Below are 15,359 nucleotides of genomic sequence, written 5' to 3' on the forward strand. Positions count from 1 at the left end.
AGCATTTGCACTGCCTTAGTTTTGCATCAATGCAAATTTATTTGCACTGCAACCAAACACAGCCAATGGTTTTTGGATGTAGTGTTGCTTTAGCTAGCTTACTAAATGAACTCTTAAGGCTCAGTTTGAAAAGATTACAAATACAAATATGTACAGTGCAAGTACATACAAAATAATACAAAATATAAGGTTTTGCACTTTGCAAAATCTAGAGTATATTCGCTGCACCGTGCAGTAAAAGATGCAACTGGTCGACCATGGTGATAAATATATCTTGTTAAATGTGAAAGTACACTTTGTAAAACATAGGCTAATGAAAAAAAAAAACAGACTTAATGTAATGAGATGAAATTTGGATTTAACCTTCAAACTAAATATCTCAGTTGTAGATGGAGCTTCATCAACCTCACATACCAATGAAACCAAAATATAATCTGCTTTTTGGGGTATTTTAATAAATCCATATCTGAACAAAATTGGTTAATGATAAATTTGGTATTTTAATAAAATAAAGATGTTACATCAATGCTTTTTTTGTCAGAAAACTAACAGAAGTGAAGTATTTGTACCATTATATTGTTCAAAACATTAGGATTGTTTTTGAGTTTTTGTTGAAATCAAAACACAGGAGAGGTTTATTATAAGAGTTTCAGAAAACACGAGAGCTTTTTATATTTTACCATTTTCTGAACCAAAAGCAGCCACACTGAAGACACACTCATTGTGTCTTCCATATGCCAAGATCCGGTATGCAATGAGATCCAACCTGACTGCCTGAGTTGCACTATCGTTTAGCTCCATTTGCCTCTCGTTCCGTCCAACCAAGAAGATAACCAGACTTAATTGAGAACACCCCTTTCTTCGACAATGACTAGATTATAACATCTTCACGGGCCTGGCCCTGAACTCTCAATGGGATTATGGCCAATTCGGGTCAGAATCTGCTGCTCATAAAGCTGTGTATAATGGGTTATGTATTTCCGCCAGCATAGTTTTTTTTCCTGAAAGCTATTGTTGTTTATTATGCTATTATTTTTATGGCTGCTCCTCGTGGTGGTTGTAGACTTGACGTATCATATCATCAAACCAAGCAAAGCTAGGCCGAAAACGTAAATGTTGGCTCTTCAAAATCTGTAATCTTATATGCAATAACAACTTAAGGCATCTTTTGTTTGCAATGCATTTTTATTTGTACTGTATGGGAGTGCAAATTCGTTGATCAAGTTAAATTAATATCTGTCTACCTGATACAAACATTGAGTCGAAATTACTGAAGAATTTTATTTTTGTAGTGATTTTGGTGGGCATTGGAGGAAAAACATGAGTCAATATTTCCTATTTTCTAGACTTCTTTCAACTATGGTTCTGAGAGCATGGCAATGAGAGGAGAGGAATAGGAATGAGAGATGGAGTTCTTAGAAAACATCATAGATTCAAATGATCACACATTAGCTGTAATCTCATCCAGAATACAAGATTTAAAGAAAAAGAATTCATGACATGGGATAACTCTTAAGACGTAAAATGTAATGATGTAACAGTATTGGTTAGAATGGAGACCGCTCACTCAAAAGTTCCAATATAAAGATGCATAAACACTCGGAACCTTGGTGTAATCAATCATACAACAAATTTCTACGAATAGATGTGATCAAATAATATTATGGTGTACAATCCCACATTGATGATATTTCATAATTCATCCACTGGGCTCTCTTTATCAATCATCTCCTTCGAAGCCGCCACAGACTGTGAGTTTCTAAGTTCCTCAAGCTGCACCATGACAAGCAACAAACATGGAGAACCATCAAACTATGTACTCTCAAAGAAAAACAACTCAGCCCCTTGTGGATAAGAATAAAAGTTTCAAGTTCAAGGAAGGGGAAAAAGAGAGAATTTGCCAAGGTGTTGGATTTAGATCTCCCCACCAACTCAGCAGTCATGGTGGATCTAGCTAACCTCCAACAAAATGTACACTAAACCAGCAATTAGAATTGCTGCCGAGAAACATTACAAAATTGAGCACCCCATAACAACTACTCTAGTCCTAGCACCCATTCCTGTTTAAAGTAAACATGAAATTTCATTAACTAGGCCAAAAACATGGTAAATCACTCCCCAGTCACCAGTTCAATCACGAGGAAGAGAAAGACTAATAAGCCTAGTTTCACAATTTTGTCTGTAGTTGTAGGGTATTATGAGATTTGCTTATGCTTTTACATGGACTTGCTTGGATTCTTGGTCCTTGGGCTGCACTCAGGCCCCAAAAACCTCAGGCTTGGATGAATAGCATTCTTGTATTCAGAGATGCATCACTCCACACATCTCCTCTACACTCTCCACACTCCAAATACTAGAGTGGTCCATAGATTCTTCATCATATGATTCCTCATGATGAACACATCCTATGCCCTCCTCGCCTTCTTCCTTGTCCTTATTAGTTCTCAGATATATCATATAAGGCTTGCAATAGAGGTGTGTTCCTCACTGGCTTCTACTGATCAATTTGAGTTAGAAAGACTATGCTAACCAAGCAAGGTCTGCAATCATCCTATGGTTGTCAATGATGGACCACTGAAACTGTCTCCCATTGGTGTGGTAAGATCCCTTGCTTTCACAATGCATATATCAAGGGCTTTACTTGAGTTTAAGTAAGACCAGTATGTAGCATCAATTTGCTCCTTCCTAACAGCCAGCTGGTCTGAACCCATCTGCAAACTGGAATCTTCCTCTGCCTCAGAGGCCATGCCGCATGAGCCAAGTTTTTTCCAGGTATTGCTTGGTGATAATATGATCTGTCATTAAAATGCTATCATACACATGAATCATCTTTGATTCATGATCAAGTGGTGACCAAAATTACTTCTGATGCCACTTGCAATTAAAATTCCTTTTAAAACACTTTATTTGGATTGTTATGCCTTTTTCCAGGAGAACAAAACCCCACGGTGTATATGAATTTTTAAAGCTTTAAAGCTCTTCCATTAGTTGGACTAAACACTTTATTTGATGACAAGCAGAAAGTTTACTGAATTAACAATAGGGATAAGAGTTCTTTCCCCCACCAACCAGTGCTTTATCCAATAATATAGATCTCTATTGAATGAAGGCATCAAAATGGAATATTCTTCTACATTTACAAGTAAAAGTAATACCTCCCTGCAGGTTTCCTGGTGTTCTGCCAAGAGTTCCTTGTATTTTATCTGCAAATCTGACATTTCAGCTTGTAGCTTTTCATATTCGGGCAAGGTTGGCCCACCCAATCTGTGCTGAATAAATCTGTCATGCAAAAGATTGAGAAATTATACCTGACCATTTACTAATAGATTATGGCATATGATAATCATACTAATGGAAGAATATGGTAAACTAAAGAAACAGAAATGCCAAATAAGGAAATATTCTGCTGTTCAAACTAGGACCTTGAAAATATTTCAAATGCATAAGGCATGCTAGTTGTGTAATAATCAAATGTTACAAGAAGCTCTTGATCATTACCTAATCCTTTTAAAACTTAATAGTAACATAATGGTATTCATTTCTAACTAACTCTCTTCATAATCTTCATAAAACTATATCAATGGAGATAAGATACTTTTTTTATCAGCAAAGAAGTATTTTATTCAATTAAGAGAAATAGTTGCAGAATTACAGCAAAATAGGAGAGAGACATTGCACCAAAAAAATATTACAATAAAGCCCAGAAAAACTGCTGCCTATAAACTCCGTTTGGCTAATGAATCAGCTATCCCATTTGCAGTTCTCCTGATCCATGTGAAAGAGGCATTGAGTTCCCCTGCTAGGCTTTCAATCTCCCTTGGGGGATTATAAATCCGAAGAGCATTACTAACTAACTCTCTTCATAATAGTAACATAATGGTATTCATTTCTAACTAACTCTCTTCATAATCTTCATAAAACTATATCAATGGAGATAAGATACTTTTTTTATCAGCAAAGAAGTATTTTATTCAATTAAGAGAAATAGTTGCAGAATTACAGCAAAATAGGAGAGAGACATTGCACCAAAAAAATATTACAATAAAGCCCAGAAAAACTGCTGCCTATAAACTCCGTTTGGCTAATGAATCAGCTATCCCATTTGCAGTTCTCCTGATCCATGTGAAAGAGGCATTGAGTTCCCCTGCTAGGCTTTCAATCTCCCTTGGGGGATTATAAATCCGAAGAGCATTACCCCTTGTATTAGTCCATGATATCACTAGTTTTGAGTCCCCTTCTTGTCATAGATTTCAAAAATGCAAATATTATTCTTTTACTGGCAATTTCAAAAATCAACTATTGTTGCATGAAATTAATCTGACCCCAAAAAGCTCGCAGATTATTCAAATTAAACTGAACATTCAAGGTTTAATTAATTTTAAAATAAGATCCACTGAGTAATTAAAAAACTCACTCAATTGCAGAGGAAGACTTGTCATTCTGCTCATATAGTGCAACAAGAACTGCAAGAAAGTAGATAGCAGGAAGTAAATTCCAAAATAAGCTTCATTGTCACAATATTTATTGAAAGTACAAAGATAAAAAGACAACCTTTCGTCAGGGCATCAAGCACTCCACTGGACTCCAAATACTTCCTAAAAGCTTCTTTTTTTGCTTCCTTTTCCTGCATTGCATATCAATAATTGAAAGGTAAATGAAAGGGAGAAACAGAAAGGTAAAAAGGGTAAAACAACATAAAGCATAAAGATTTCTCCCATTTCGGAGAAAATATTCAAATTGGTTACCTATGTCTTGCCAAATAAAAACATCTATTACCTTTTTGGTCTGTCCAATTAGTTAAACATACGTCCCAATTATGATTATAAGATACACAACTAACTCTTGGGTGACATAAGTGGAATAGAGGCTCCTGTTAAACCCAAGCAAATGGGATCCCAAAAGCCTGAACAAAATAACTCTCTATTTTTTACAATGTTGTCTTTGTACCCTATTACCTATGTGTATGGTATAGTATAGATCCTCTTTTTCATCTCAAGAGAATCATTTTACTGTAGTCTAAAGGCCATAAACCAATGTCAGTCCCAGCTATTTGGGGTCTTGGAAAGGGTGGACTGGAACATTTGGCAATTTTTTGCACCAACATGGCAAATTTTTACAGTTGATGATCAAAATAAAGATCAATGCATATCTACACCCTAGAACAAATAAGCATCCCAGGAATGAAAAGAATCTTCAAAGCAAGGTTCAAAGGTTGCCTCCCCTTGACTCTTGCAACCCCAACCTCTACCTCTAATGCTCACTGTTTTTTGTTTTTTGTTTTTTTTTTACTGAACTGCATCCAGTTAACTCCTTCCTCTTTGTCTAGCAACCAAGAATCCTGACTTGTCCCAAATTACCAAATTGAAAATAACCCAACAAGCTTCCCCTGCCCTCAGATCAATCCATCACTAAGAATCATCATTTGGATTAGGCCTAAACTCTATCTCCTACAGTTGTTTCAAATGCCTTATCTATTGGAACATGAACTGATGCTCCCCAATGGTTTGGCAACATGAACTGATGTTTCAAATGCCTTATCTATTGGAACCACCCCATCAACAAAGGTCTCATCAAATTTGCTCCTCTCCAGAGGAATTATACCCTCTAGGGGCCCCTGCAACCAGTCTCCCCATTAGCCCACTATTTTTATTTTTTTGATTAATGAAGAGAAAACTTTTATTAAAGAGGAACAAGAAGATTACAAGGATACACAGAGAGATATCGTGGTGCAACACCTCACAAGCATTAAAGCAATATCACAGATAAGTCCAAAACAATTGACCCCTAGAAACCCCTTGTTTAGCTAGTGTATCAATCAATTCATTAGCCAATCTTCTTTCTATTGAATTCTTACAGTCATATTGCTGGTAATCCCAACTTACAGCTCCGGGTTCTTCAACCAACATGTCACCAACTTCAAATCTCCTATGATGATCAATTTATCCAAGTTCTTCTATCTTTCTAATTGAACCTTGAGGAGCTCATCTCTAATTGAGGCCCCCACCCCTGCTGGAACAAAGCCACCACACACCCTTCTTTATCTCTGAAGACTCCCACATACCCGAAGGACTAAGCCTTGACTGTTCCCACCATTCTTAACTTCCAAAAGTCCAGACACTCAACAGCTGGTGATATCTAAATATTAGAAGTGATTTATAATTAAATACCCTCCCCAATGCAAGTTGCTACACACACAAAAAAAAAAAAGAAGATACATCACTTTTTTGTCAACAATGAAAGAAGCACAAGCACATGGGGTAGGCAATATAGGTAATTAGATATGCCAAGTCATGTTTGTCAACCACCCCATAAAGATGGTGCAAGTTTCTTTTTTTTTTTTTTGATCAATAACAATAAGCTTTATTAATGAATAAGATTTGTGAAACTATAATTACTTAAGCGTCCCTTGCTTGGCTAACCCATCAGCCATTGAGTTAGCACTTCTCTTCACCCAGCTGTACTTCACCTTAATATCCCTACTCAGCCATTTAAATTTTTTCTTTTCATTGCTGTAGCTCCACAAACCACTGTTGTCTTCCTTCAGCCACCTAATCACCACCTCCAAGTCCCCTTCGAGGACCAAGCATGGGATGTTTAATTCTCTTGCTCTTTGGATTCCTTCCAGAACTGCTAGAATCTCAGCCCTAAGAGAGTCACCCTCTCCAATTGGGCCTGAGAATATAGCAGTAATAATCCCAACCTCATTCCTAAACACACCCCCAATCCCAGAAGGCCCTGGATTCCTTAAGCTACTACCATCAAAATTCAGTTTTATGAATCCAAAGGGAGGGGGGACCAAGAGGGCCTAGAGGTCCTCTTACATTGGGCAGAGGTAGCTATTTCTTTCCACTTTCTTAATAAGTCGGCCATGGAAAATTCTGAGAATTGCTCCATAGATTTCAGCTGGGCAGCTCATCCACCCACAACCCACTCAAAGAATACAACCATGTAGGTCTGCATGGGCAATGTTTGTTAATTAAGGTTGGAGGTATAGTTTTGCATGGGCAGTGTTTGCAAATCCCTGTGTACAACATCTTGTTGTACATGTGTTTTGTTTTCCTTCTTTCTTTTAATGTTATTATACTTTACCACCAACTGAGGGGTGGCTCAGTTGGTATGTTAACTGGTTCGCTCCAGCATAGACATGGATTTGATTCCCACAACCACCAAATTTGGGGAGGGGAATTATTAGTGATGCGTATTACCAAATACCAAAAAAATGTTATTATACTTCACCATAGATAAACAACCACAAAATTTAAGTATGATATGGCAGGAGACCAAGCAAGCAAAGATTTATAGGCATTATTGGCATTTCTCTTTATGAAGCAAACTCAAGAAGCTCCAAGATTAATAGTGTAATATCAAGCTGGTTGAACTGGTTGGAAAGTAATGAACAACTTTATGGTAACTATATATAGCACAAAGCATCTTACCTTGGAGTGTTTCTATTTGTTGGGATTCACATGTGAGTGTATGGAGTGAAGAGATCCACATTGGAAAAAGAAAAGAGATGCAAGGGACTTATATACAATGATTGGCACACAACCTAATAGCTTAAGCTTTTGGATTAAAGTTGTACAAGTACTATATAGGGGTGAGTAAATGGGTAGGCTCTACTCGGAACCGAATGGAACCGACCTTGAACCGGCCCTAAAACAACCCTACCCTATCTGTTACAGGGTAGGGTATGGTTCCAAACTCTCGGAACCGACTCCCACCCAGACTGGTTCCAAGGTCTTGGACTTACCCTACTCGAACCAGCCTTGGTTGGCCTTGATAGAATCTGCCTTGGAACTGAACTTGCCTTGAAATAAACCCTGTAGAGATAGCTGATAAGCTGTTAGTGTTTGTGGGGTTCCAACCCCACATTTTATACCTGCTGTTTATTTTATTTTTTATTTAGAATAATTAAGCCGGCTGGGCCTTGTTTGTCTTTCTTTCATTTGTTTTTAAGGGTATTATGGTAATTAGTCATTGTAATAGATTACAATATAAATACATCTTAGTGGGCGGCTAGAAACATAATTCAGCCGAACCCTTTCTTTCCTACTTCTCTTCCTCTCTCCCTTCCTCTTCTATTCGTGACCCTTCTTTCTCTTTCTTTTCTACCTTTTTAAATCAGAAAAACAACTATTTGCTCGTTTAATTTATTCAAGTTGGTATCAGAGCCAAAACTAGAGCAGTTTAGGGCTCTCATGTGAACCTAATCCAGTCAGCAGCATGAGAAGTTATTGAATCTGAAGTATTGCATCTTCGCCTGATTCTTGGAGGATCACTGGAGATTCGAATTGTGCCCAAGGGGTTACACGACCTTTGGAGAGTGCCCGGTGACCAGGAAGAGTCAGAGAAGTCAGGTAAGTCAAAGATTAGGGCTTAATCTGAAGGTTAAAGGTGGTGATCAAATTCTTTCTAAGAAAGAACTCATCTTTATTGAGATCGACCTTAAAGGGAACAGTTTTTAACCTTCTGGAAGCAATGGTTAATAGAATTCTGTCTCCTTTGCCATTTCTTTAGGGTTTCTCGACAGAGATCGACCTTGAAAGGAGTTTTTTTTTGACAGTTCTGATTTAAGTCAATTATTTATAGAGATCGATCTTAAGTCAATTATATGCTAGTTTCTTTGAGTTTTTTTGTGAAATCCCACGGTCAACTATTGCTCCCATTTTTCTGTGACTGTGACTGGTTCTTGAGTAGCTACAGTAATCTGGTTTTTTGGCTCCTGGGTGTTCTTGTCGACTGAGGAGTGTTTCTTGGGAGTTTACCAATAATCTGAAATTGATTTCTGGTAGTGATTGTTAACATCCTCTTTAAAATGGAGAAAGTTGGAAGTGAATTCAAGACTGCAGGGGAAAGTTTTTTAGGGGATGGAAGTATGACTGAAAGTTCTTTTCAAATTACAACTGTTAGGTTCGATAGAACAAATTACTTAGAGTGGGCACAATCAGCCATGATGGCGATTGGGGGTAGAGGTAAATTAGGCTATGTAACGGGGGATATAAAGAAACCAGCAAACGAAGACACATCACTTGCCAAATGGATTCAAGAGAACTATTTGGTGATGACATGGTTGTGTAATTCAATGCAGCCCCACATTAGCCGAAATTATTTATGGGCCAAAACGGCTAAGGAAATATGGGATAATATGAAAGAAACCTACTCCCAACCTCTTAATGTTGCTAGGGCTTATGAACTGAAGTGCGAAGTGAAAAATCTCAAGCAGAGGGAGAAGCCAGTCTCCATTCACTTTGCTACTTTGAAATCTTTGTGGCATGAAATTGACCATTTGGAAACCATTGAATGGGAGAGTCAGAGAGATGTGACTACCTATAGCAAGCTGGTTGAAACAAACAAAGTTTTTGAATTCCTAGCAGGTCTGAATTCAGAATTTGACATAGTAAGACATCAACTTCTTACCAGGGATAGTGTGACCTTGTCTCAGGCTTATTCACTAGTGCATAGTGAAGGGAGTAGAAGAAAAGTGATGTTACAAGTTTAACCCATGGAATCAGCCCTAGCAGCAACAAAACAGAAATTTCGGAAAGATCAGGAAAAGGAAATAAAGAAGGAAGATAAAAGGGTGATGTTTTGTGACCATTGTAAGAAGCCCAAGCATACTAGGGATACTTGTTGGAAGTTGCATCCCCATCTTGTTCCAACTAGATTCAAAAATAAGAAAGTAAGTGCTAATATGGCAGCCACACTGGCAGTGCATCATCTTCCAATACAAGAACCACATCTCTAGATGCCTTAGCTGTTATTCGGGCTGCCTTGACACAATTGGAGAATGAAGCTGGTATTTCCGAGTCATCATCTCAGTCTTCAACTATTACTCCTGCCATTCCTACTTCAGCTTTTGCTTCCTCAGGTACAAGAGCTACAGCATATCACACTTCAGCCCCAAGTAATACTAGACCCTTCTGGGTAATAGATTCAGGTGCTTCTAACCATATGACTAGTTTATCCACCTTGTTTACCACCTAATGTTTATCCTCAGGCAAAGACAAAGTGTCTATTGCTGATGGCTCTCTTGTTCCTATTTCTGGCAAGGGAGACATCAGGCTGTCGGGTGCCATTTCCTTGTCCTCAGTTTTGCATGTCCCTAAGCTTAGTGTTAACTTGCTTTCAGTTAGTAGTATTACTAAGAATCAAAACTGTTCAGTGACTTTTTTTCCCGATCGTTGTCTCTTTCAGGATCTGTAAACGAGGAAGGTGATTGGGATTGGTCGTGAGACGAATGGAGTCTACTTGCTTGAACATCCACAAGGGAAGGAAAGTGAAGTTGGGAGATTGTTTGTTTCCTAGTCTTTGGGTCAGATTATGCTTTGGCATAACAGATTAGGTCATTTGTCCTTTGGGTCTTTGAAGAGTCTGTTTCCAAGTTTGTTTGAGACAGTCCAAGTGTCTAGTTTGAAGTGTGAAAGCTGCGAACTTGCAAAACATTGTAAGTCAACTTATTCTTTGAGCAATAAAAGAAGCAACATTCCATTTGAAATTGTGCATACTGATGTATGGGAGCCATATCATACTCCTACCATGAGGGGGTACAGATACTTCTTGTTATTTGTTGATGATTATACCCATTTCTCGTGGATATTACCTAATGCACTCTTGAGATGAGGTTCTTTCACTGACCCAAGCTTTCCATCAGATGGTATTGACCCAATTTGAAATCAATATCAAAATTCTCAGATCTGATAATGCCAAGGAGTAACCCCTGGCATCATATCTTCTAGACCATGGAGTCGTTCATCAAAGCACTTGTCCCCATACACCTCAGCAGAATGGGGTTGCTGTGAGAGAAAAACATACATATTTTGGAAGTAGCCAGAAGCATTATGCTCAACTCTAATGTTCCCATACGCTTCTGGGGGAATGCAATCCGTACTGTTGTTTACCTTATTAACCGAATTCCCTCATGGGTTTTGGACATGAAAACACCATTCAACCTTCTGTATCCAAACAAGGACTTGTTCACTATTCCTCTTAAAACCTTTGGGTGTACATGCTTTGTTCAAATCCTGGGACCTCATCGCTCCAAATTTGATCCCAAAGCTGCTAAATGTATTTTCCTTGGGTATGCACAAAATAAAAGGGGATATTGCTGTTATGATCCTGTTTCGGGGAGGCGTTATGTGTCCATGGATGTCACCTTTTTTGAGGATATGCCCTACTACCATAGGGCCTCTCCTCAGGGGGAGAGTCGTGAGGAAGGGATTTCAGCCCTAGAAGTTCCATTACCTATCCCAGTTGTTGAGGGGGAGTGTCATGAAGAGGGTTGTCAAAAGTGCAGGGAGTTGAGAGTGTATCACAAACAGTGGTGAAGGCAGGTTGGTTCTCGTTCACAGCAGTCCAGGCCGACCCCAACACCTCCTACAGCTTCAGATCCAGGCATTACACCCATTGTTGAGCCCACTATTGCAGATACTTCACCTAACACTGTTGAGCCTCAATCCCTTCCTTCAGATGACATTGATCTCCCAATTGCAATTCGTAAAGGGAAGCATCGTTGTACTTCATCCACTGCTCATTGTATCTCCCAGTTTTTCTCTTATGGTCATCTCTCAGAATCCTACAGATCATTTCTCAGAACAATGCAAGAGGCTCTTCTGATACCTGAATGGAAAGAAGCAATGCAAATAGAGATGGAAGCACTTATTAAGAACAACACTTGGGAACTAGTTGACCAGTCTGAGAGGAAGAAACCTGTTGGATGCAGATGGGTGTTTACAATAAAATATAATGTTGATGGCTCTGTAGAGAGATACAAGGCCAGATTAGTTGCAAAGGGCTTCACACAAACTTATGGCATAGACTATAAGGAGACCTTTGCACCAGTTGCAAAGATGAACACAATTAGAGTCCTACTATCTATGGCTGCAAACTTATGGCTGCAAACTTCTCTTGGCCACTTTTTCAGATGGACGTCAAGAATGCTTTTCTAAACGGAGATTTGCAGGAAGAGGTGTACATGGAATTACCTCCCGGTTTTTACAATAGAAGCAGGAAAGAAAGTTTGTCGACTAAAGAAGGCTTTGTATGGGCTGAAACAGTCTTCAAGAACTTGGTTTGACAGGTTTAGATTGGCATTAGAAAAGTTCGGCTACATGTAGGCTCAATCAGATCACACTCTCTTCTTTAAGAAGGCAGACTTTTCTTTGACCTTACTTGTTGTCTATGTGGATGATATTGTGGTGACTGGAAGTGATATTAATGAGATAAATGCTCTTAAGCAGAATCTTCACAAAGAATTTGAAGTAAAAGACTTGGGAGAACTGTGTTATTTCCTAGGAATTGAGGTGGCTCGATCTAAGCATGGCATTTTCATCTCTCAAAGAAAGTATGTCCTTGACTTATTAGAAGAAACTGGAAAGTTAGGAGTAAAGCCTGCTGACACACCCATTGAGTTGAACCATAAAATAAGTGCAGAAGGTGGAGAACCTCTTGAGAACAGGGCTATGTATCAAAGGTTGGTTGGGAAACTTCTTTATCTCTGCCTAACACAACCAGACATTTCATATGCTGTCAGTGTTGTCAGTCAGTACATGCACTTTCCTAGGACCACTCACCTTCTTGCGGTGGAAAGGACACTTGCTTACTTGAAGAGATGCCCCGGGAGAGGCATACTTTTCAAGAACAATGGACACATGAAGATATAAGTGTATACAAATGCTGATTGGGTTGGATATATTGATGACAGAAGATCTACCTCGGGGTATTGTGCATTTGTAAGGGGGAGTGTAGAGATAGTTGATAAGCTATTAGTGTTTGTGGGGTTCCAACCTCACATTTTATACCTACTGTTTATTTTATTTTTTATTTAGAATAATTAGGCCGGCTAGGCCTTGTTTGTCTTTCTTTCATTTGTTTTAATCAATCTCAAGATTTGCGTTTGCACCTACCACAAGTAAAAAACATTTGGCAAGAATACAAAATTTTCAATACAAAACTAAACCAACTTTGCACTTTTCTTAATTAAACATGTTTGTATTTGTACTGATTACTTTCTATTTGTACTCTTCCCAAGTGCAGCCTCAAGTGCTTATTGGTGCAAACCCAGCCTCAAATAAGTACTTATTCCAATAAGCACTTAAAAATAAGCACTCCAAAACATGGGCCTAATGGCTTAAGCTTTTGGGTTAAAGCCTTAAAGGTAGTGTCCAACTCTTGTGTATAAGTACTACATGTTTGCACAAGCACCCCGGTTTTGGCAACTCCCTCAATGCACAACATTATTGTACTTAACCTCTAATGTGCATATAACATAGAATAACTGACCTCTCTGTAGAATCTTACTCCACAGAATAAAAGAGCAGGAAACCGTTTGTAATATTCAAATAACCTAAGAGTCTGTTTGGCTCACTGTTAGAATTGGAATTAGAATTAGAATCAAAATCCCTCGAAATCAAAACTGGAATGGTCTATTCCCATAGCCTGATTGGTTCAGACAGGAATCGAAATGAGAATTGGAATCAACTGGAATGGGATTTCATTCCCAAGGGAGGGGGAGGGAATGACCATTCCCTCAAATGGGGGAATGCCATTCTACCATGAATGGGAATGGGATTCTGTTTCTGCCCAACCAAACAATTGGTATTAGAATCACCAATTTCAATTCCGATTCCAGACCCCTATTCCCGTGAACCAAACGGGCCCTAAGTTCTTTCCAACATATTTGGCCTTAGACGCATTCGCTTTTCGGTAAGTTACTTACCTAGGTAAACGCAGTTATCTGGGTAAGTTTTTCTTGGGAAACACTTACCCGGGTAAGTGCATTTACCCATGTTCTTTTATTTCTCACGTAAATAAGGCAATGACCATTTTAGCCATAAAAATCCATTATTAAAAGGGGCAGTTTTGTCCCATTCAAGTATTGGCAACTTTCCCTCTAGGTGGGAAAGTTATTTACCCACCTAGGAGATGGGTATCACTATACCCAGGAAAATAAACTTCCCCTGGTCCCCACATAAATCTGAAAAAAAAGAATATGGGATTCTTGGTCAATGGGAACCAAAATCCCATTGAACAACTTTCCCCCCTCTCAAAATCTGAAAAAAGATCGCTCCCTAAATATTAACCGAAAAGACTCTTGCCAAACTTCTGCAGTACTGCCATGAATCCCATCTGATAAATACAACAACAATGACATCAACAACCCACATAGAAATAGCTGCTTAAAACACCATTGTCAGAATGTAACTATTGAAGATTCCAGCATTTCAGTAGTTTGCGGGGTTAGATTAGTCTCTAACAGAGCTCATCAGAGTTCTTTTCACTGGCCCCGGAAAACGTAGTTTAACTAGATGGATCAGTTGAAAATATGCCCAATAGGATAAAAGGCTGATGACTAGCAGAAGATGCATCTGAAGACAAAAATGAAGAACAGATTACAGAAAATAAAAGATAAACTACTTGCTACATTATTAATGAATATAAAGATCAAACTTGAGTGTAATGTCCAAGAGATTACACCTGTCAAAGGATAGTAGCAATACAATCCCAGAAAATGGGGGATATAGAAAGAATAAAACGTGGGTAGATCTGCTTCTAGATATAATCACGCATCAAATCTAATGAAACCCAGATCAGAAAAAAGAAAGCGGAGGATAAGAAACTAACTCATCTCCAATTAATAAATTATTATCAAAAGCAACTAAATGCATTTGAAAGCGGGTTTAGGTAAACTTACCATCGCTAATACATCAAATATATCCAATTATTCCACGGAAATTCGGGTTTCAAAGGACTCTGATGAGTTTCAGACTTTAAGTAGAAGAAGCTAAGACCAAGAAAGCTCTCTCTCTCCCGCTTTCTTCTACGACTACGGAGACAATTAAACTTTAAAACCGACCAACCACCAAAAGCGAACTATTCTCTTGATAACCTGCCGAAAACTGCATTTTACCGAAATCAGTATCTACCAACATCGACCGTCCAATTGATGGTAATATCTCACATCTAATGCCCTTTGATCATCCAAACCCTAGACCTCATATAGCTACGATTTCCTTTTTTTTGTCATTCCCATGCATTATAAGTTTGTTGCAATAATAACCATGGGACCACGTTGACGTTGTAGGGTAGGTACTTACATAGAACCATGGTTTTTAAAACGGATTCGGAGACCGAATCGGTCAGGGTCCGGTTATCAGGTTGAACGGTCCGACCATTCGAATTAAACGTTCAGCCCATTTTGACAAAAATTTTAAAAAACAAAAAACAGTCAAAACGGTTTTAACGGTTAAGCGCCCAGTTCAGCGGTTCATTGACCAAAATCAACAGTTTTGGGGGAAAATCCAATTTTTGGGGAAAACGGAATTGGTCACCTAATCGGTTCCCGGTTTTTCCAATCCGACCGT

At 38.6% G+C, this 15,359-nt stretch overlaps 1 protein-coding gene across 2 annotated transcripts; it reads right to left on the bottom strand.

The window, feature by feature from the left end:
• Nucleotides 1–1,412: 1,412 nt before the first annotated feature.
• On the bottom strand, nt 1,413–15,082 carry LOC148878893 (c-Myc-binding protein). 2 transcript variants are annotated; one of them, XM_088960259.1, is made up of 5 exons: nt 14,690–15,082; nt 4,552–4,624; nt 4,415–4,463; nt 3,156–3,279; nt 1,413–1,773 (listed from the first exon to the last, which is right to left on the bottom strand). In XM_088960259.1, exons 1-5 carry the CDS (start codon nt 14,690–14,692, stop codon nt 1,693–1,695), a joined length of 330 nt encoding a protein of 109 aa, XP_088816385.1. In that variant the 5' UTR covers nt 14,693–15,082; the 3' UTR covers nt 1,413–1,692. The 2 variants fall into 2 exon arrangements, with proteins under 2 accessions (XP_088816385.1, XP_088816384.1); XM_088960258.1 differs by lacking the exon at nt 14,690–15,082 and having other exon boundaries at nt 4,552–4,630.
• Between the last annotated feature and the right edge of the window lie 277 nt (nt 15,083–15,359).

This window comes from Nelumbo lutea, chromosome 1, assembly GCF_056320005.1.
Source record: "Nelumbo lutea isolate HS-2025 chromosome 1, American lotus-T2T, whole genome shotgun sequence".
NCBI classification, from domain to species: Eukaryota; Viridiplantae; Streptophyta; class Magnoliopsida; order Proteales; family Nelumbonaceae; genus Nelumbo; species Nelumbo lutea.